Source organism: Polistes canadensis, unplaced genomic scaffold, assembly GCF_001313835.1.
Source record: "Polistes canadensis isolate GaletaPanama2010 unplaced genomic scaffold, ASM131383v1 scaffold_7, whole genome shotgun sequence".
Taxonomy (NCBI): domain Eukaryota; kingdom Metazoa; phylum Arthropoda; class Insecta; order Hymenoptera; family Vespidae; genus Polistes; species Polistes canadensis.
The window spans coordinates 980,844-1,003,662 of NW_014569554.1; the positions used below are offsets into that span (position 1 = coordinate 980,844).

A 22,819-nucleotide genomic window follows, 5' to 3' on the forward strand; every position below is an offset into this window, starting at 1 on the left:
GTACCACCGTCGTTTTTTATTTGAACAAAAAAAGAAAAAAAGGAGAAGGTTTAGCTTATTCGTAAGTAGTATCGCTATTACAACATAACGTACGCTTTTTTTTGTCCGATTATCTGGGAATTTATAATGAGTAGAAGAAATCTTTTTTCTGAATTATTTTTTTTTTTTTTTTTTCAGACATTCTTGAAGTCGTATTAAACTGCGTGTTTAAAAAGAAAAATATTTCGTTTGATACTTTCGAGATATATTCCGAATTTTGTTTAGAATATACTCATTTTTCGAGATCGGTCTGTGGGTGAGTGAGTGATTAGATTCTTTAAAAAAATGAAACGAAATATATTTATATAAAGTTGAATCAATTCGTGAAATTAATTACGATCAACAAGATTATTTTCTTACGTGTCATAAAATTTAATAACCATAAATAATAGCGAAAGCATTTTTAATAAATAAATAATGTTTATATATATATATAACTTTTTAATATTTTTTCTGCATTCCTATTCACGTAAAAGTTGCGCAATATAAGTTGGATTATTTGGATTAAAGTTATTTTCCAACTTGGTGTAAATGAATTGGTCTTAATAAGATATACATAATACATTAAAAGTTAAATGTAATGGTACACGTTTCAGATGAGATTCACAATCAGTTTCCCCTTCTCGATCGAGATTTGATTCGTTGTATCCGATTGTGGTGATAGTTCAGTTATCCCTACTACTTTCTGAAGGAGAACCAACAGGTCTGCAAGAATGATCGTGAAACAGTCAGTGGTTGTTTCGAGCTCAAGTAGGTAATATCCACTCACGTAAGTGAAACGTGTGAATACGGATGTTAAAATGTTGAAATAAGTTAAAAAAAAAAAAAAAAAAAGAAACATAAACCCACGCGTTTACAAAATCAATTCGTCAAATCTTTTTTTCAATTTTCTTTTTTTTTTCCAATTCGTTTCAAGGACGATTATTTTTGTTTAATTTCTTTCCCTATCGGTCATTTTGGTTCTTTTTTTGTTTGTTTGTTTTCGTTTGAATTAATTTAACAAGGATACGTCGATATTATTTATTGATTTTATTTTTATTTTGGAAGACAAAAATGGGAAAGGTAAGAGTCATTTGGTATATTTTACAAAAAAATTGTTCTTTCTTTTTAATTTATTATTTTATGTTCATTTTCAATTTAACATTTGTATTTTAATTATAAAAATTTGTATATACACATTTTTATTTAGTGTATGTTTTATGTAATATTTTATTGTTTATATATTTTCTTTTTAATATACCACACTTTCTAAAAATTATTACATTATCGTATACGAAGTTTATTTTGTAATCAATTGAAAGTAATTGCACGCATAACGAATGAATTATTTTTAATAGCAAATATAATCAAACCAAAGTCATACACAGATTCAATTTTATTTCTAATTGTTAATGAAAAGAAGTTGTGTTTCCTATGTATATTAAATTGCATATAATATAATTAAATTATGTGTATATAATAAAATAACAATGTTTATAAATAATTAATGTAATATATATTTAAATGATAAAAATTTGCAATAATAAAAAAACATTGAATTTTAGAGATCGATTTATTTTTCGTTAATATTTTATAACGTTATCTTATTGTCAGAAAAGAAAGATAATAGGGGGTTTTTTTTTTAATCGATTGATTGGGAAATCGTAGTCTATATAAAAAAAATGGATTATACATTCCATCGCTATGCTTGTGTATATTTGATTTAATGGTAATCGTTACTTTTGCTTTGAAACGACGAAAAATTAACATTATGGTCGATCGATTGATCACGCACGTTCCTCGTTCATTCAGGAATAACATTCACATTCTCGTTGTTATGTCTATCTTGAAAGAGACAGAACAAGAAGAAGAAGAAGAATAAGAAAAAGAATAAAACTTAAAGAAGAAATGTTTACTCAGACGTCTCGTCGAAAAACTATTTTTCTCCCTCTTTTTTATTTTTTTTATTTTTATTATAATTATTATTATTATAATCTCGATGAAAATCTTACGTAAGATTATGAATACGCGGTTTAGCAAAAGTTATTTTTGGTTTTTTTTTAAAAATGAATTATAATATACCACTTATATTGAAATTTTTTTTCTGACTTGTTGTTTCGCAATGTGATAAAACTAAAAATTAAGGAAAAAGTTTCGAAAGAAAAAAAGTAGGTAATTTTTGAAATAAATTAGACATCGTTTTCTTATGATTGGTCCATGTTAATTCTCCGATGGAATAAGTAATTCTGCAAATATACGAAATAGAATAGAAGAATACGAATAGAAGTCCTATACATATACGTTTATATTAATTATCAAGATTAAACATTAGGTATTAAGTAGATTTAATATTAAATATCGAGCGTGTCGATTTAATTACCTGATACTTATTTAAAGATAAAAATAAAAAACAATAATGTGCGACCACTTTGACAAATATTCATTATCAAAGTTAAATAGAAATTATCAGAAAATGAATAATCGATATTACAAAATTTAACATTCATTTCAAGTAATGCGAATATTAATCATTTTAACAGCTGGTTTATTAATATCGTACGTCAAACTTTATACGAATTTGGAAATATAATTTCTTGTTAGATTCATTAAGTAAACATAACGTCAAACGATCTGTCACACTAATAATTCTACTGGAATAATAATAATAATGATCGAGCTCTGAAATAAAAGAAAAAACGAAAGGCTTTCACACGAACGATCTAACTTTTTCCTTAATATTTTTTATTATTATTTTAGTCTCGTTATTTTTTATTACTTTTTAAAAGTCTTCAAAACCGTGGTTGGTTAAAGAGGAAAGTGATTGTTCTTGCTTTCTCGCTTTCTCGTCCATTTTTAGGTAAAGAACGTTTCATTATTACACAATTTTGGTTGTTTTCTTTACTGATTCAATAAAACATTTCGAATGGTCGATTAAACCTTGTCAATGTCGAGTAAAATTGATTCATTTCTTTCAAATGACACATACACACAGTAAATTATACTACACTAGTTTAAAAGCGTATACAAGGTGGTCGCAAACGTATCGATTAAATTTGAAAATTTGATTATACAATTTAATACTATCAGAAAAAAATTTGTCTGATAAACGCAAGTGACAAAATGTCTCTTAAATAATTCAATCGACGTGTTTTATAAATTATTACTAATAATCAGAGAAACGGTATGTACTTTTTTTTTTCTTTTTAGCAGAAAAAAGTTGCAGAAAATTTTATTCAAATGAAATAATAAAAAAAAGAAAAATAATTTCAGTAAGTTTCACGGTATTTGAGATAAGCAGTTTCTCTGAAAGTTTGGGGTCACCATGTATAATTAAAATTGTTATGTCAGTTAGGTGTACATCCCGTAATTACGTGGACGAGAGTTACTTAAGTCTGCGATGTCCACTTCGATAAGAGTTACGTACGGATAGTGAAAGGAATAATCTCAAAGATTCTACATTCTACTTTTATTTTTATCCTGTACTCGGTTAAAACGATTTCGCGATTAATTATCAAAATTAGGGAAGGTGAAAATAATTATTAGGGTTTATATTCTTGGGAACGAAAAGTAAGTTAAATGAAAGGATAGATAAAAGATAAAAAAATAAAAAAAGAAATAAAAAAGAAAAATAATCCGGAAACCTGTAAGGTCATCAAATTGGATACGTTGTAGCTACGATTAGAAATGATTGTGGTGTTTGTAAACTGGTTAAAAATGATCTTATCATAAGGATTTGTTGTGATTAGGGATTCGTTGTAGGAAAAAGAATATCAAAGAAACAAATCAATTAAGAATGTTCAACAACAAAGATAAGAAGAAGAAATTAATTGTGATAACAATTATTTTCAGTTCTTGGGTGTAGAAGGATTTTATGAGTAGAATCTGGATTATTAAATGATTCAAAATAGTTGACGGAAAAATCAATGAATTGAGTTCGAATCATGGATGATAATTATATTCAAAAATTTAAATATTATATTTTATTTTTTTAATCGCGTATAATATTTAATATAAAAAATAATAATATAATATTATATTATATATTATACAATTTGCATTTTTTTAATTTTTTATTTTTTTTTTATTGTTACACAACAAGTTCACATTAAATAAACCTTCACTTCCGACATATCATTTTTCTTTCTCTCTTTCTCTTTCTCTTTCTCTTTCGCCATCGTTTATTTTCACCATTTAAAAAATATCTTTATGAATATTTTTGCGATATGAAATAAAATATGATTCATATGGATGCGTTTAAATATACATATAAAAAAATATCAATTTAATTAATAAATATGAAACGTGCGATATTTAAATTTCTTTTTTTTTTTTCTCGAGATATTCACATTTGAAAATAATTACTTTGTCCATCTTGAATATCTCCAATATTTGTAATAATATGAAATAATGTTAGGTACAGAATTCGAATGGCATAAAGGGAAACATATCGTGATGCTAATTTTGTGTGTTGGGGAGATTTCATGGTCACCTTCTTTTTTATTGTTAAGACGATTTCAGCAAGCCATTAGTGAAAATCAAAGTGAAGCTATCATTCAAGGTAGACAGAGTTATTGTCCCATAACTGTATAAGAGAACATATAATAAAATAGGTTTTTCCACGGAAAAAACCATATTACTATAATCGTCGTTCATGCAATGATTATGCGTACGTTGCGTGCATGTGGCAGTAAAATTATGGTGGATTAGAGTCGTTTAATCGAATGGTATTTCCTTTAGATTTTTTTTTCTTTTTTTTTTTTTCTTTTAAACGTTGGTAATTCCCAATGGACTGATCTATTATCGTTTTTTTTTCTTTTGCTAGCGTTGAACAACTTTTCTCTCATACTTTTGTATACTTGCTGAATTTGCAATAGCATTTACTTAATAGTTGTCGACAGTCGTTCAAGTTAGATGTTTAGAAAGTGTCCTTGAAGATCTACGAACGCGAAGATTTTCCTTTATTACTCGAAGATCGACGACCTTTGTGGTTTATTTCTTTTCCTTTATTAGATTTAATTGGCTGCGACAGGACACGATCGTAATAACAACAATAACAATAACAACAACAACAACAACAATAATAATAATTAATAATAATGATATAAATAATAATGATAAAAACAGTTTTTGGAAAAATAAGTAATCGAATTGTTAAGCACAATATTAATATAGTATTTTTTTAAATGAATTATTTGTTCTTTCATCTTATATATAATTTTATTCAATTTGTTTCAACAATTTTAATGAGAGTATTAAATGAATGTCCATTTCTTTTTTTTTTTTTTTTAATGTATTTATTATTTTTTTTTTTAATTTATTGTAGGCAGGTAAACACAATGCTGCATTCGTTGGAGACGATGGAATATGTAACGGCCAGACTAATGTTAATCTTAAAAATTCGACACAAATCGAAAAGGTCTGTTCACATTTGAAATAATTAATAACAACAATAATAATAACAATTATTATTATATGCAAAAATAATATTCGACAGATTTTTGTAATATGTATTTTTTTTATAGAACGACGACAATTTTAACATTAATTATGGCGTCGATGATAATAGAAAAATTACCCAACCAACACTGGCGATGGAAGAATTGGTAAACATGAATCATTGTTTTTTGGTATTTTTCGTTATAACACTGAGCAATGATTTTCTTTTGAAAAATTATTATGAATTATTATGAAAAATATATAAAAATTATTATATTTTGACAGACGATAGTAGAAAAAAATGTTGAAAGAGCAACATGGGGTAACAGTATAGAATTTCTCATGTCTTGCATCGCAATGTCGATTGGTCTCGGCAATGTTTGGAGATTTCCATTCACGGCATACGAAAATGGCGGAGGTGTATTTCTAATACCCTACATAATCGTTCTTTTCGTCGTTGGAAAACCATTTTATTATTTGGAAATGATATTAGGTCAATTCACCAGTAGATCATCTGTTAAAATGTGGTCAGCAGGTATGAGAACTAATAATTCCTTTAATTTTAAACTTTAATTAAAATTTAAGGGAACATCAAATATTTTTTAACATTAATTTCTTTTCTCTCTCTTTTTTTTTCTTTTTCTTTTATTTTTCTTTTTTTGAATTTATGTTAACAACAGTTCCAGCTTTTCGTGGTGTTGGCTGGGCCCAAATGTTCTCAATGATCGCAGTTGGTACATACTATTGTTCCTTGATATCAATGACCTTGTATTATTTGATTGGTAGCTTTCAATCCCAGCTTCCTTGGTCAACGTGTCTTCTCGAATGGGGAGATACTTGCGTTGATTCAATCAAAGCCGAAAATTCAACAATTCGTAATGGTACGCACTTGAGAAGTTCCGCTGAATTTTATTTCACGTGAGTAGCTGTTTTACTTACTCGCTAACAGTTAAGATAAAATCTTATTGTAACGTCAAAACGAGAAAAAGATGATAAATGTCTGGGGGGGTGGGTGGGGGTGGAAGGGGGAAAGGATCTACAAACAAAAAGAAAAAAAAAAAGAAAAAAAGACATGATTTATGCAAAAAGTCTTGACGTTTTGAGATCTGATTTTACAGGACGCAAATATCTTATTACCGCGAATGTATTAGTAGGTTTCATTTATATGGATGTGCAGATATAATATAAGTCTGACAGAAGATTTTATCTTGGTTACTTACGACAGCTTAACACGACTTACTAAAGTTTAATAGAAGTTGTCCCGTTGATATCTCATGTAAGTACGTCCTCGAGATGCTATCAAATTATAAATCTTTAAATGCATTATTACATAATGTATTAAAAAAAAAGGGGATATATCTCGATAAAAATCAGGAAAGTTAATAACGTCAATTATTACCATATTTGTTCGACATTGTCAACAATGTTTAGAAATAATCTTTAACAAATCTCGTGATATTATATTGGCCCACCATGGTCATTTAATTTGCAAAAATAATCACATTGGTGTTTTATTTTATTATAAATATATATTTTATATATTAATCCAACAATTATAATAGGACCTAAATATTATTCGAATATTATTATATATTAATATATAACTAAATGAGCAAGGTAAAATTAGAATTTATTGTAATGTTTTATATTTATTAACAAGTCATAATAAAAATTTTTAGTTGCTGATGAAGTCCCCAGTAAGGGACGAAACGTACAACTAGTTCAAAATAAATTGTTCATCAGATTTATTAACCGTCTATAATTCCCTTTGAGACTTATATATTAATATATTTTTTGGACAAGAATATTGATAATTAAATTATTATATATATTTGTTTGTTAATACAGGAAAACAGTATTGAAAGAGATACCTAATATCGACAATGGTTTAGGTCTACCCGATTGGAAATTAACTCTCTGCCTTTTTGTTGCCTGGTGCAGCATCTTTGCTGTCCTTGCACGTGGTGTTAAAAGTCAGGGAAAGGCAGCGTACTTCCTAGCTATATTTCCTTACGTGATTATGATAGCTTTACTGATTAGAGCAGTTACCTTGGAAGGAGCAAGCAATGGTATAATCTTCTTTATCCAACCTAAATGGGACAAACTGTTTGATCCGAATGTTTGGTACGCTGCTGTGACACAATGTTTCTTTTCATTGTCGGTTTGCTTCGGCGGTGTCGTCATGTATTCCTCCTACAACGATTTCAGGCACAATATTTACAGGTTATTCATTTTTTTATTATACGATCTTTAAAAACCTGTTCAAAATGATTCGAATTATGAAATTGAAATAAATGCAATTCGATCATTTTTTGGGATATGATCGAAGCAGTATTTACAACTTTTTAGGTATTTCAGTATAATAATTGCACAAATTCAAATATTAAAAATAACTAGAGCAAATTTGTTGTTTAATTTACTTCATTCATTATTGATTTTTTAACCAATAACTGAAGTAACTTACATCAATCACTGACTCGTCTCGTGAAACAGACCAAAAAAGAATGCTGACCGTAATCTTTTCAAATTTTAGAGACGTCATGGTCGTGACCACTTTAGACACCTTTACTAGTCTCATGGCCGGTTTGACTATTTTCGGTATACTTGGTAATCTCGCTCACGAACTTGGCACCGATGATATCAGCAATGTTGTCCGAGGTGGGACAGGTTTGGCCTTTGTTTCTTACCCAGATGCTATCGCAAAATTTACAATATTACCAAATGTAAGAAACTAATCACGATACTGGATTCATCATCGATAGATTTCTTTTTATAAAATAATTTTTTGTATTAAATTCATTTATGATATATTTCTGAGTAATTCATAAGTTATGAGAAGAAAGAATAACCGTTATTTATTCGTTCGTCATTTAAGAAAAATGTTTCCTTCGGATTCTCAAGGTATACAAGATAATTTTATATGGAATAGTCATTCCTTTCTAATTGTAAGCTATGACATTGAAAAAAATATACCTTCATTCAATAGAGTTTGTTTCACGTAGTTGAATAATCATCATCGTATTTATAAAATACAAATCATTGAGAAGTATAATTAAACTTATATAAAATATTACAAATATTTATACGAAATATTAATTTTAATTATATATGATAATAATAAGAGATCTATCTATCGATGCGAACATAGTTCTAATTTATATCGTAAATTTCTGATCAACGTTATTTATATCTGTTACAGTTGTTTTCTGTGCTATTTTTTCTAATGCTCTTTGTTCTTGGAATTGGGAGTGCCATTGCGCTCGTAGGTGGCATAATCACTATTATCAGTGATCAGTTTCCAAGTTGTACGCATTGGCATATTGTACTTAGTACATCTGTTATTGGATTTTTATGTGGTATTGTTTATTGCACACCGGTTAGTAAGATTATATTTTTTTATCTATTACTATAATTATTTTAATTGTAATATTGTTTAGTGTACACATTATAGTATATAAATATTAATATGCAATATTTTTGGAGATAAGTTAATAAATGTAATTGAACAAAAAAAAATGTTAATTGTTTATAGGGTGGTCAATTTATATTAGGTCTGGTTGATTACTACGCTGGTTCCTTTATCGTGTTCGTATTGGCTACACTTGAAGTTACTGGATTTTTTTGGGTTTACGGATTAGAAAATTTCTTGGACGACGTTGAATACATGTTGAAGAGAAGGCCTTCAATTTATTGGAGAATTTGTTGGGGTTTTATCACACCACTTCTTCTTGCTACTATTTTAATTTATACTATTGTTGGACTAACACCACTCACTTATGCTGGTGTTTTTTATCCACCAAGTGCATATGGTATTACTATTATTTTTATTATGTTTATCGTAACAATAAGTAGAGTAGTTTAAAATTGATCTGACCGTTTTGTAAATAATTATATTTACTTTAATCATATATATGTTGCCTTATATTTATTTTTTTATAAAGTAGTCTGTAATAAAATTTTATTTATTATTAATTTTAGCTGCTGGATGGATACTATTCTCATTCGGAATAGTACAATTACCATTTTGGTTGATATATACGATGATGTGTAAACGAAATTTGGGCTTGCTAAAGGTATACAATTTAAATTATTATTTTATTATATTATTACATAAACGAATATTATAAACAAAAAAAAATCAAATAATAAATAAACATAAAAGTGTACTATATAAAATATATATATATATGTTCTTTGATTTTAGATGTTCACAAAATCTTTCAGTCCCTCAACTCAATGGGGCCCAAGAAATATTCAAGAATTGGCCAATTGGAAGGAATATAAAGAAGTGATGAGAAAAAAACGTGAAAAACGTAATTGTTCGCAATTAAAACAATTCGTTTATGTTATGTTCTGTTTAGAAGAAAAACTCGTATGATCTCATTGTAACAAAGAGATTGAATTTTTTGTATTATTGTAACACCTCGCACTTGCATACATACATACATACACGCATCACACGTAAACATATTTTTATTGACAAAAAGGAAAACTAATTAAAAATGAAAAAACTGACAAATTGTTTTTTACATTTTTAGAGTATTAAAAATATAATCAAAGAAATTCAGGAATATATTTTTGAAAAACAAAAAATAATAAAACATTCATAATATAATATATTAATTACTGAGCTTAAATAATGAAATATGTAAATAATTATTTTTCCTTTTTAACATTTTTGTGAATAAAATTGTAATTAATATTAATTTTGAAATAATTTAATATGTTTAAATTTCAAAACAATTTTTTTTTCTTAGATGTGTGTTACACGATACTAAGAATATTTTACAAAATTAAATCGTTTCACATTTTTTCATGTTACAAAAAGAAATTAATATTATTACATAAATCTTAGCGTTTCACACCTTGATGTCTTTTTTAAATAATTTATATTTAAATCTTTAGTTAAAAAAAAATTGACGTGATCTTTAAGAATTAAAGAAGGAAATAGAGAGGAATTGTTATTATTATATAAAATGAAAATGAAAGAGAAAGAGAGAGTATGTAAATAAAAAAACAAAAGAGAAATTATAAAAAATTAATTTGGATTCCAGTAATCAAATTTTTAACAGTAAAATATGAATTTTACTGTAAAAAGAAAATGAATGATTATTATTTATACAAAATAATTTAATATTGACGATTACTTCGTGTAAAATAAATTTTAATAAGAACAGTTAAGTTATTATAATATTTCTTGTCTTTTACTTATTATTTTCAATGTTTAAATAATGTGTGAACAGTAATTAAAAAAAAAAAAGAAACAAATTATACGAATCAGTATTATTTGTTACTCCTACGAGTAAATATCGGAATTTTTTCCTCTCCTACGGGTAAACTTAAATAATTTATATTTTCGATTGTCTTATAATTATTTAAACGATAGTACATTTGTTTAAACATTACGTAGCTTTTAATTAATATTGATTGTAAAATAATTTTCAGTGGATATTTTTTTAATATACGTAAATTTAAAAAATCTGAAGTTCTTCTTTACTTCTTCAAGTTTGTTTTTTTACTTTCGGAAAAAAGTATAACTGGCATGTGTGTGTTCTTTTGTTTGTTTTTATTAGACGATATTAAATAATCTCATAATTTATAAAGTTCCAATCTTCGGTTAATTCTTTTTCTTCTTCTTCATCTCTGCTTTCTATTTTTATTGTTTCTCGATCCTCCATTATCTTTTGAAAGAAAAATATTGAAAAAAATGTTATATATTATTGCAAGTTTATTTAAAGTACTACAGATCATATTTAATAATTATTCACTAACCATCATCTTGTATTTTTCTCTTTCGATCATTAATTCCATTTCGAATTCTTTTTGCTTGTTTCTACGTTCCTCGCAAATCTATGAAATCAAATCAATTACATTTTTTATATTTCACATATGAACAAATAATAGAAAAATAATTGTAACATATAACATAATAGGAAATATATTTGGTCGTGTTGTTTAAAATGAGACACTTGGTATAATTAAAAAAATAATTAAGGTATAAATTGAAATCATTAATTTTACAATATAAACAAACCTTTAAATGAAGCAACCAATACCCAAGATACTCAATCGGATCGTAAGGTTTTTTCATAGCAATTTCTGGAAGAGCACGTATTAAAGCATCGCTAAAAAAATATTTTAAATAAAAACCTTCGGGTGAAAAATAATAATCGGACATTGTAGACTTCGAGGAGACACAAATATCATCGGATTCCATGGAATTCGTTGAATCGTTAAAATCCTTTTGCCAAAATAATTTCCAATGTTCTATTTCGTTTTCGTAGAAACCCAAGGCTTTCAAAAGTCTGAAACACAAATTTTTACTTCAAATTCATTTACACGATGTTAAGAGTAAAATGTTTCAAAAAGAAAAACAAAAGAATTTGTTTGTTTACACATACCAACCTGATATATTCGTCGGTAAATCCATTAGTTAATAAAGATTTGATTAGGCCATCACTTAGTCCCCTTTCACGTAAATGTTCTCCTAACGATTTTTCTTTTATCTTTTTTTTATTACCGCTCTCCAGAATATTATTTTGTTCTTTATTTTTTCTCGCATCTTCATTTTTATTAGCATCTCTCGTTGCTCGATGAAGATCCTCCAAAATTTGTTCACCTTCATTACTGATTTCCACGATTTTATCTTTTTTTATCTCGTCGAGATCAACTTGGCTCAGTTTAATATTATTTTTTAAAATCCTCTCTGTTCTCTATCGAGAAATCTTAAAGTAAGAGATTTGATCTAATCGAAATGTGAAAGTTAAATCTGTGGAAATATACCGACGAAAGTATATTACGTAGATTTTTAGGAATTTCATTCATACCTAACAGTAAACTGTAGTAATAACGTAAAACTTTGAATCGTTATTTAAATACGAATATTTACAATCATGAAGAAAAAATAAAAATAATCATGCAATAAAAACGTGTTAACTTTTTAATCGTTTTATTCGAACGGTTATCTTCATTTTATTTATTTTCTTTACATACTTACATCTTTGTCATCAGATTGTAAAAGAGAAATAGATGAAAATAAAAGTTTTCGAAGTTCTCTTTTGTTATAGGCTCCCGAAACTTCAACGTGATGTCCTTTCTTTTGCAAAATGACTCTTTCACGATGAATTTTGTCTTGATAATTTGTATTTTTATCCATCGTCATTCAACCTAATAAAAATCATCACAAAAATTTCTTTTCCACACCTAATTTCATTCGAAACGTAATCGATAAGATTAATCGATTTTAATTTCGATTTAAACATGTCAGAATTACTTTACCGACTGATACGTTTTTCATTTTAATCACATAAATTTCTAAATTTATTCAACGTTTATTTGTAAATGAAATAAATCAATAAAATCGTCGCGTGTCAAATTTGATTAATATTTGATGAATAATACAAGGAGCAGAAATATTTATGTAAAATAAAATGTTCTTTCTTATGTACGATAGTTGTTTTATTCTTTTCTTATTATCCCTTCTCTCTCATTCTCATTCTCTTTTTTTACAATTAGGAAAAAAAACAAGAGGGGAATTTATATATATATATATAAAATATGCGCATTTAATATTTTCTCACAATCAATGAGAAAAAATTAGAATGTGCATAAATGAATGAAAAGCTGTACGTATGTACGTGTTTATTAACGATTGTCTAACGTTATCTGATTAATTATGAATCATAGTCAAGGATTGAAGTTACGTGAATAATAATCTTTCATAAATCAGTTTAAATTGCGATTTCAAATTGTTCACAGTATAAAAGAAAGAAAAACTTCGGTGCAATGAACGACATCAATTGTTAGTGCGTTTTTTCGTAAAAAAAAAAAAACAAAAAACAACAAAAATGCATTTAAACTGTTGTTAAAGTTCCTTTATTTACTTGTGTTATCTTAATAACGGGTGGATTATTTATCTAATCTACAGGAATACGAGAAAAGAGTGAAACTTTGTCAGTCCCATTCGCGACGTAATCCTTGACGGAACTTTCCTTCTTTTGCACGCTAATTGGTTTATTAGGAAAAAAAATTTTTTAATTTATTTACTTAGAGATTCAAAAATACCTCCAATTGGCTTCTTAAACATATGTATTATTATTATTATTATTATTATTATTAACATAAATATATAATTTTGTAAAACACTATACACACACATAAATACGCAAATTTATTATTTACTTAATTAGATTTGTTTATAAAAATAACACATATAACATTAATAAAATTAAATTTGTTTTTTTATACACAATAAGATATTTATTTTTTTTTTTATAGAGATCACAAATACCGCACGTAAACTTCAATAAAACTTCACACATAATTCACAATCTTGAATATACAAAAGTGGAAGGAGGTACTTCGATATTCATGGGGAAAAAGGTATACAGCAAGTATTTCTTATTACTTAATCTTAGTTAGCAAAGATGAGATAGGTATATGCATATAAATATTCATGATATTGTTATACGATATTACTTTTACATAAAATATGTATTATATTTCTGCTTGGCTAACGAAAACGTCATTCGATACGATTCTTGATCAACGAGCTCCATTGGTTTTCATTGTTCACGATTAATACTCGTGATCCGAAGCTGACGTATATTGAATATATAGTGTGTTAGATAGTTAGCTAACACTTATTATGTGACATGTGGATGAAATAGTTATACAAGGTGAGTCGAAAGTTTCTAGATTAAAAAAACAAAAAAAAACAAAAGAAAATAACAAATTAGCCTAAAGTATTTCAAACAAGTATAATTGACGTTTAAAATTATCCCGAAACTTTGGATTCACCCTGTATAAATTTCATGATTTATTATCATAAATTTATAGTTAATTAATAATATATATATATATATATATATATTAATGAGACATATATTATATATTATATTTAGACGTGTAACATTAAAAATGGAATCACCAACGAGGCTTTTAGTTTGGATGATATTACAGATCATAATTCGATTTCTGAAAACACCGTAAGTGATCTCTCTCTCTCCCTGTTTCATTGTTTAATATTTCAAAAATATAAGCTGCATTCCTTTTTTTTATAAGGTTTTGTTTAATTAGGTGGAAAGAGCACAATGGGGAAACGATAAAGAATTTTTGATGTCCTGCATTGCCATGTCTGTTGGATTAGGAAATATTTGGAGATTTCCGTTCACTGCTTACGAGAATGGTGGTGGTGCATTTCTTATACCTTACATCATAATTCTCATCGTTGTTGGGAAACCATTTTATTTGTTAGAAATGACTTTGGGCCAATTTTCTAGTAAATCTGCTATCAAAATCTGGGAAATATCACCTGCCTTCAAAGGTTATACACAATTTCATATTATTTTATTGGCAAATTTTCTCTCTCTCTCTCTCTTTCTCTCAATTTGTTTACATTAATGTGATTCTAATTATTCTTTCTATCACAGGTATTGGTATTGCCCAATTTCTTACACTGTTGGCATTAACATCTTACTATTGTTCCTTAATGGCATTGACTTTATTTTATTTGGTCGCAAGTTTTCAATCTGAATTACCATGGGGTAAATGTAAAAAGGAATGGGGTAAATACTGTGTGAATTCTTTGAAAGTACAAGATGATGAAATTCTTTTAAATGGTACCAGCCTTTCCAACGTAACTTATCTCAGTTCAGCTGAATTATATTTTTAGTTAGTATTAATATAAATAATATTTCTATAAATAAATCTATTTTTATAAATCTCTATGATCTGTAAAGTTATCTATGCCTAGCAAGGAAGTGCTACGCGAAAAGAAGAACATCAACGACGGAATTGGATTACCTGATTGGCGTTTGACAATTTGCCTGTTCATTAGCTGGCTTTGTATATTTATTATTGTCGTTCGTGGTATCAGAAGTTCTGGCAAGGCTGCTTACTTCACAGCCATATTTCCTTACATTGTAATGTTTATATTATTGATCAGAGCTGTTACATTGGATGGTTCAGCCAATGGTATACTTTATTTCGTTACTCCTAATTGGGACAAATTGTTAACGTCCAGTATCTGGTACAATGCAGTTGCACAATGTTTTTTTTCATTGACTGTCTGTTTCGGTGCTGTTGTTATGTTCGCGTCTCACAATAAAATTGATCATGATATTTATAGGTCAGTATCGTTTAATATGGGTATATATATATATATATATTTTTTATTGATAAGACTAATCCACATTGATCTTTTGAGAATTAGTAATTTTGATTTACTGATGCACGATTAAATTCTTTTTTTTTTTTTCTTTTCATTAAAATCTTTACACATCATTTTGCAAAAAAATGATTATTTAAATTTATCATTTTAATAATGATAATTGATAATTATTTCAAACACAAATATAACATTAATGAATTTAATTTTGGCAATATTATTTTGAAATTTAATTATCATTATAATTTATTGTTTCTAGGGATGCAATGATTGTGACAACTCTGGACACCTTGACCAGTTTCTTAGCAGGCTGTACTATATTTGGTATATTGGGTAATCTTAGCCACGAATTAGGAGCTAAAGATATTAGCTCTGTGGTACGTGGTGGAACAGGATTGGCATTTATTTCTTATCCAGAAACAATCGTCAAGTTTGATTTCTTACCACAATTTTTCGCCATTGTATTTTTCGTAATGATTTTTGTTCTTGGAATTGGTAGCGAAGTTGGACTTACTTCTAGTATAATATCGATCATCAATGACCAATTTCCAAACTGGAAACATTGGCATGTTGCAGCTGGGACATGTTTCTTTGAATTTCTTATCGGATTATTATACGTCACTCCGGTATAATAATATAAAAAAAAAAAAAGAAATATTGGTAGTTAAATTTTTAATTAAAAAACAAATATGTATATTTATGGGGTTATTTTTTTTTCTTCCTACAGGGTGGACAATTCATGGTAACGTTCATAGATTATTATGCAACTTCGTTTCTTGCATTGATACCAGCCATTTTTGAAATGATCGTGGTTTCATGGTGTTACGGTGTGAATTTGTTTTTTTTTTTCTTTTAAATAAATTATTAAATAAAGTTATATTTACATACGCGTTTGAGTGATTAAAAGAATTCTTTTTTTTTTGTCTTTTTTTATAGGAATTAATAATTTTCTCGACGACATTGAATTTATGTTAAATCGACGATTGTCGAGTTTTTGGAAATTCTGTTGGAGTATTTTAACTCCTGGAATAATCACTGTGATATTTATTTATAATATGATTAATTTGGAATTGTTAACTTACAATGGTCTTTTTTATCCTGACGTAGCTTATGGTAAATATTTATTATACATACTTTGGTTTTTTTTTTTTATTTTTAATATTATATAATGACTCTGTGTTACTTTTTTTCTTTTTAGTTATCGGTTGGATTCTTTTTACCATTGCTGTATTGCAAATACCTATATGGATATTGGTCGCTATATTTAAAAATAGACATTTACCTTTTCCAGAGGTAAAAAATAATATAAAGTATATTTGTTTTATTATTTTATGAAATATATATATTATATATTATATCATATACTTTGTATAATTAATTTTTTAAGATAATTTTTCAAACATTTCGACATTCAAAACATTGGAGTCCATTGAACGACGAGACGAAAATAAAATGGTTGGAATTTAAAGAACATCGAAGAAAAATGAAAGAAGAGGAAATAGAAAATGAACATTCGAACATATTTTATAGATTATTCAAATCTGTTACTTGTCGGTAGAATTGAAAAATGAAAAAAAAAAAGAAATATTTTTCTTATGCTTTTTTTTTCTCTGTTAATTATTATACCATGAAACTTAATGTTTCTTAAATGAAAATGATAATAATTTTTGTTTGTTTTAATTCAATGTTATAAATAATAATAAAAAGAAAAAAAGAAACNTGAAAAATGAAAAAAAAAAAGAAATATTTTTCTTATGCTTTTTTTTTCTCTGTTAATTATTATACCATGAAACTTAATGTTTCTTAAATGAAAATAAAAAGAAAAAAAGAAACATTAATTTATAATTGATTTACGTATTTTGCAATTAAAAAGATAGTGATTTAAATGAAATATTATTATTTAACTTGTAATTTATATTTCTTTCTAATAATTCTAACAATATAAAATAAAATAAATAATTAATAAAATATATCACAAATTTTTTGATATTATTCATTAATAATTAAATAACTTTGTACAAAATCAATGAAATCAAATTAGATATAAATTGAAATATACAAAAATTGGCATTATTATAAATAAAATGAATAAAAATATCTAGATTTCATCGTTTCAAAGATAAAACTGATATTATTATTTTTTTTTTTTTCTTTTTTTTTGTGTTAAGTATCACAGTGTAAAATTCAATGAAAAAAGGAAAAAAGTGTGTGTGAATAACCTGCTGTTGGGATCACCTAATCTCACTTATACATATAGGTGTATACGTAGATACATTAATCTCAATCAAAAAGTATACTTTAAAGTGTTCACAATCAAGTACATAGCCTTTTGCAAGTTTTATCGAGCGGAAGAAAGTGACATCGATTTGAGATATCGATTAGTTCATACACACGTATAATAGTTATCTATCTCTTATATACTTAATGATCTCCGTGACTAAAGAATCAATTTAATATTTTTTTTTCTTCGTTTTTTCCTGATAGACATTTATTATCCTTATCGTGGTTATAGTTGTGGGGGTATTTCGTAGATTATATAAAAGAGTTTCGAAATCGTTACTTCGTCAAAAATTTATTCTCGAGAGTTTCTTATTCGAGTATCTCTACATTGTATGAATGTTCGTTTAAATATTCGATAAATCAGTTACCTCTTGTTTCCAAGTTTTTTTTATTTCATTTGTGTAATGTCAAAAGAAATGGTAAGTCGTGATAGTTACTAGATGATAGTTGTGATAATAAATGTGTGTGTGTGTTCGTAAGGACAAATTGTTTTTTTCTTGATAAATAAAATTAAAACAAAAAAAACAAGAAAAAAAAAGGATAAGTGTTATTCGTTGTAATCTGTAATACGTTGTAAGATATCGATGAAATCGATGCGATTATGTTTAATCTTTCATTTTTAAATGCATTAAAAAGTACAGTACTTTGAAATGCATATAAGTACAGTATACTTAAATGTTCTTAATAAAATTTTTCGAAAGATAAATTTTACGATCTTCGATAAATAGTGTTAAACGATGGTTTTAATTGCCTCAAATGACGTTCTTGATAACTAGTAAATGTGTTACACGTGCAATAAGTGTGTAAGGTTGACATACTAAGACAATACAATTAGAAAAGAACGGAAAGAATAGGTACTATATATTTTTTAATAATTTTATATGAGTTATTAAACATTTCGATCGTTTTGATTATTACGATTATTAAGTTACATATGATTTTATTGCAACGTATATAATTCAATGTTTATCATTTAAAAAATAAATTATAAATAATTCTTGTCTTTTTATTCTCTCTCTCTCTCTTTTATGAGTTTCGAATTATTTCTCTACGAACATTTTCTCACACTTATTCAATATTACCAAAGTGGTTAGTGTCTTTTTACTGCTTCTCTGGAATCAACTGCAAACGGTTCTTGTGTATTGTTTCTTCGGACGCGTCACTCATTCACGTTATTATTGTCTTCACAAATTGTGTAACTTTAGTGAAAAAAAAATGAATAATAATCGTATTACAATGTTTTACACACAAAAAAATATTTTCATTAGTTTAAAAATTAAATGATAAATAATTGTGTGTTGTAGCATTTTAAAAAATATATCAAATTAAAACCTAAACAATAATTGTATCGGGATGTTTGAATAAGCGTGTGTCAATTATTTCGAAATAAATTATAATGAATTACATTGTAATAGGATATCATACATTATAATCATGTTGCAGAAAAATGGAAGTCAAACGAGTTATGATAACCCAGCGTTTGAAATTACCAATGAAAGAAATATTGAATTATCTAATAATGATCACAACGAATCACGTGTTTCCGAGTTAAAGGATTTAGAAAAAGCGGAGGAAAAGGAAAGTCAAGGATCTTGGAATAATAGTATAGAATTTTTAATGTCTTGCATTGCCATGTCTATCGGTTTTGGTAATATTTGGAGATTCCCATTTACCGCTTATAAAAATGGTGGTGGCGCATTTTTAATACCATACGTAATTTTGTTATTTCTCGTTGGGAAACCATTTTATTTTTTGGAAATGATAATGGGACAATTTTCTGGACGTTCGTCGATACGCGTTTGGAATGTTTCACCTGCTTTTGTTGGTATTTATAATTATACGAATAATTTTTCATTCATATATATATATATAATATGAAAATAATAATTCATTTAAACCGTAACAATAATAAATACAAATGATTAATACTATATTTGATATATTTCAGGTGTCGGCTGGGCTCAATTCTCTTCGACGATCATTTTAGCAACTTATTATAGTTCGTTGATGGCCTTAACTCTTTTTTATTTGATCTCATCTTTTTCCGCGGAGTTACCTTGGTCAAAGTGTCTCGAAGAATGGAAAGACTTTTGTATCGATTCGTCTAGCAAAAAAGAAAATAGAATGATGATCAATGATACTACATTTTTGAAAAGAAATGATACATATTATAAACTCGATCGTAGTATGAGTAATTCAGTTTATCGAAGCTCCGCTGAATTATACTTTTTGTGAGTATTTTTTCAATTAAATAGCATACCTTGAACAATTATTTCAACACGACAGTCGAAACAAATGTTCCGTTACAAACAAACAAATTATTTTTTATTTTAGAAAATCAGTATTACACGAGAAAGATAATATCGACGATGGAATTGGATTACCGGATTGGAAATTAACGCTTTGCCTGTTTGGATGTTGGTTCTTCGTTTGCGTAATCCTTTTCCAAGGTGTTAAAAGTACAGGAAGGGCATCATATTTTCTAGCAATCTTTCCATATATAGTTTTAATAGCATTGTTGATACGTTCAGTAACATTGGATGGTGCTGCCGATGGTATACTTTTTTTTGTTGAACCACAATGGGAAATGTTGTTGAAACCAGAAGTTTGGTATGCCGCAGTGACCCAATGTTTTTTCTCTCTATCTGTTTGCTTTGGTGCAGTTGTCACGTATTCCGCTCAAAATGGGTTCAAACATAACATTTACAGGTTCGTCGTAAATTCGTATTACTTTTTTTTCTTGCTTGTTTTTATTGATTTGCATTAATTTTGATTAAAAAAAAATTAGAATTTTACTGAACAATAATTATTGACTAGCTCGACTAAAATTTATCGACAAAATTATTTTAGAAATGAATTACTGATTTAATCCAAAGTAATATAATAATTTGTTATTATAGAAATTAATTAAATCATTTTCGTACCAATTGTTTCTTATTTTTTGTTGTTGTAAGAACAGAGATGCAATGATCATTACAACATTGGACACGTTTACCAGCATGATCGCAGGCTGTGCAATATTTGGAATCCTCGGTAACCTTGCTTACGAGATGGATATTAAGGATGTTGGTTCAGTAGTAAAAGATGGCACTGGTCTGGCATTCATTTCCTATCCTGATGCAATCGCTAAATTCGAAGTTTTACCTCAGGTAAATTTTTTAAGTAACGTGTCAAACTAAAAGATCTAATTTATCTAATTTTTCTGCTTTCTAAAAGTAGAGATAAAAAAAAAAACCATCCAATATTCGATATCATCGTTGCAGTTATTTTCCGTTCTATTCTTCGTGATGATGTTTGTTCTTGGAATTGGTAGTTGCGTTGGTATGACATCGAGTCTTTTTGTTATCCTGTATGAACAATTTCCTAAATTGAAACCTTGGCAAATAGTTGTACCATTGTGTTGTCTTGGCTTTTTAATTGGAATTGTATACGTCACACCGGTAAGAGTAATTTATTTTCTTAATCATCTCTTATCTATCATAGATTAATATATTTTTTTGTTAATAATTTTATTTATTTATTTAGGGTGGACAATGGGTTCTTGTTTTAGCAGATTATTACGGTACTTCTTTCGTTGTGTTCATTTTAGCTTCTTTTGAAATGATTGGTATCATTCATGTATATGGTAAGTTTAAGAATTTAATTCTTTTTATTTAATTAACAAATTAATATATTATACATTAACAAAAATAAAAGATCAACGAATTATCGTTTTAAAAAAAATACAGGATTCGAAAACTTCATCGATGATATAGAATTTATGTTGGATATGAAAGCAACTATGTTTTGGAGAGTTTGTTGGTTCGTAATAACACCCGTTATACTGATCGTTATTTTCTTATACACTGTCGTAAATATGTCACCTTTGGTTTACGCTGGCAAAACATTTCCAATTGGTGCTCATGCTGCTGGTGTAATAATACTTTGTATGGGTATATTACAAATACCAGTTTGGATGCTGTTGGCTATACTCAAAAATAGACACTTACCATTAAAAGAAGTATGCTATTATTAATCTATTTTTATGAACAAAATCTCGATTGGTAATCAAATTTCTTGAGAAATGAGATAAATAATACAAATTAAATGAAATTTAATTAAGATATGATAAGATTAATTTGATTATCTATCAACGATTTTTAATTCACAAGTCATAAACATATTTATATATATATGTATCATCTTATCATCATAATCTTAACTGTTACGTAATACCAAAAATGTTTAATTAAGTATAATTTAATGAAAAAAATGAAGATACTTTTAAGTATGAAAATAAATTACATTTATTTTGTAGTTTACTATTATATATATTATTATAATAGATAATTATGCTAATTTTGTTTACAAAGTAATATTATTACATAATAGAATTATTTTTATTTAAACGTAAAATCGATTCAACGTATAAATTAAAAATTTAATTAAACTATATTGTTATTTTTTCTTTGTACAGATGATTAGAAAAGCTTTTCAACCAACGTCTCAATGGGGACCGAAAGAAATGAAATATCGAAAGGAATGGTTAATATTCAAAGAAGATAAAATGAATATTAGAAATATGAGACAACGGTCAAGATGGTCGCAAACGATTCGAATTGTTTTTGGTTTGCAACCAAAATAGACAATATTTAGAAAGAAAAAAGAAAAAGACAAGAAATTAATCCACGACATTCTTTCAAATAAATTAAAAATACGGAGACTGAAATGTGCTTTAAATTCGAAGCTCGTGATCGACGAAGAACTATATTTTGTTCATCGATAAAATACTTTAACAAAAAAAAGTAAACACTTAAACAATTATAAATAATTTCGTATTTAACTCGAGGACGATAATAATTTATATATTAATATACTTCATCTATTTTTCAAAATTATTTAAAATAAGTAAGTCGACAATTAATTTGTAACAACAAA

At 26.9% G+C, this 22,819-nt stretch overlaps 4 protein-coding genes across 8 annotated transcripts; 3 read left to right on the forward strand and 1 right to left on the reverse strand.

Moving 5' to 3' along the window:
* The first annotated feature begins 1,041 nt into the window (after positions 1-1,041).
* LOC106790019 (sodium-dependent nutrient amino acid transporter 1-like) lies at positions 1,042-9,924 on the forward strand. Its single transcript, XM_014754660.1, has 11 exons — positions 1,042-1,101; positions 5,342-5,434; positions 5,541-5,621; positions 5,740-5,989; positions 6,135-6,372; positions 7,303-7,677; positions 7,988-8,177; positions 8,654-8,830; positions 8,987-9,263; positions 9,433-9,527; positions 9,659-9,924. The coding sequence occupies exons 1-11, from the start codon at positions 1,093-1,095 to the stop codon at positions 9,830-9,832; spliced, it is 1,959 nt and encodes a 652-aa protein (XP_014610146.1). The 5' UTR covers positions 1,042-1,092; the 3' UTR covers positions 9,833-9,924.
* A 990-nt stretch (positions 9,925-10,914) lies between these two features.
* LOC106791375 lies at positions 10,915-12,640 on the reverse strand. Its single transcript, XM_014756979.1, has 5 exons — positions 12,452-12,640; positions 11,860-12,167; positions 11,489-11,759; positions 11,227-11,304; positions 10,915-11,135 (listed from the first exon to the last, which is right to left on the reverse strand). Exons 1-5 carry the CDS (start codon positions 12,614-12,616, stop codon positions 11,034-11,036), a joined length of 924 nt encoding a protein of 307 aa, XP_014612465.1. The 5' UTR covers positions 12,617-12,640; the 3' UTR covers positions 10,915-11,033.
* Positions 12,641-13,094: 454 nt separating this feature from the next.
* Positions 13,095-17,195, forward strand: LOC106791353 (sodium-dependent nutrient amino acid transporter 1-like). 5 transcript variants are annotated; one of them, XM_014756939.1, is made up of 12 exons: positions 13,210-13,255; positions 13,382-13,542; positions 13,732-13,836; positions 14,358-14,441; positions 14,533-14,779; positions 14,886-15,126; positions 15,209-15,583; positions 15,882-16,248; positions 16,350-16,449; positions 16,559-16,735; positions 16,821-16,915; positions 17,010-17,195. In XM_014756939.1, the coding sequence occupies exons 3-12, from the start codon at positions 13,825-13,827 to the stop codon at positions 17,178-17,180; spliced, it is 1,869 nt and encodes a 622-aa protein (XP_014612425.1). In that variant the 5' UTR covers positions 13,210-13,255; positions 13,382-13,542; positions 13,732-13,824; the 3' UTR covers positions 17,181-17,195. The 5 variants fall into 5 exon arrangements, with proteins under 5 accessions (XP_014612417.1, XP_014612433.1, XP_014612425.1 ...); XM_014756931.1 differs by having other exon boundaries at positions 13,095-13,542; XM_014756947.1 differs by lacking the exon at positions 13,382-13,542 and having other exon boundaries at positions 13,184-13,255.
* A 1,111-nt stretch (positions 17,196-18,306) lies between these two features.
* Positions 18,307-22,657, forward strand: LOC106789917 (sodium-dependent nutrient amino acid transporter 1-like). The gene is made up of 9 exons (XM_014754471.1): positions 18,307-18,321; positions 19,346-19,727; positions 19,851-20,133; positions 20,237-20,611; positions 20,862-21,051; positions 21,166-21,342; positions 21,428-21,527; positions 21,631-21,902; positions 22,359-22,657. Exons 1-9 carry the CDS (start codon positions 18,307-18,309, stop codon positions 22,524-22,526), a joined length of 1,962 nt encoding a protein of 653 aa, XP_014609957.1. The 3' UTR covers positions 22,527-22,657.
* Positions 22,658-22,819: the final 162 nt, after the last annotated feature.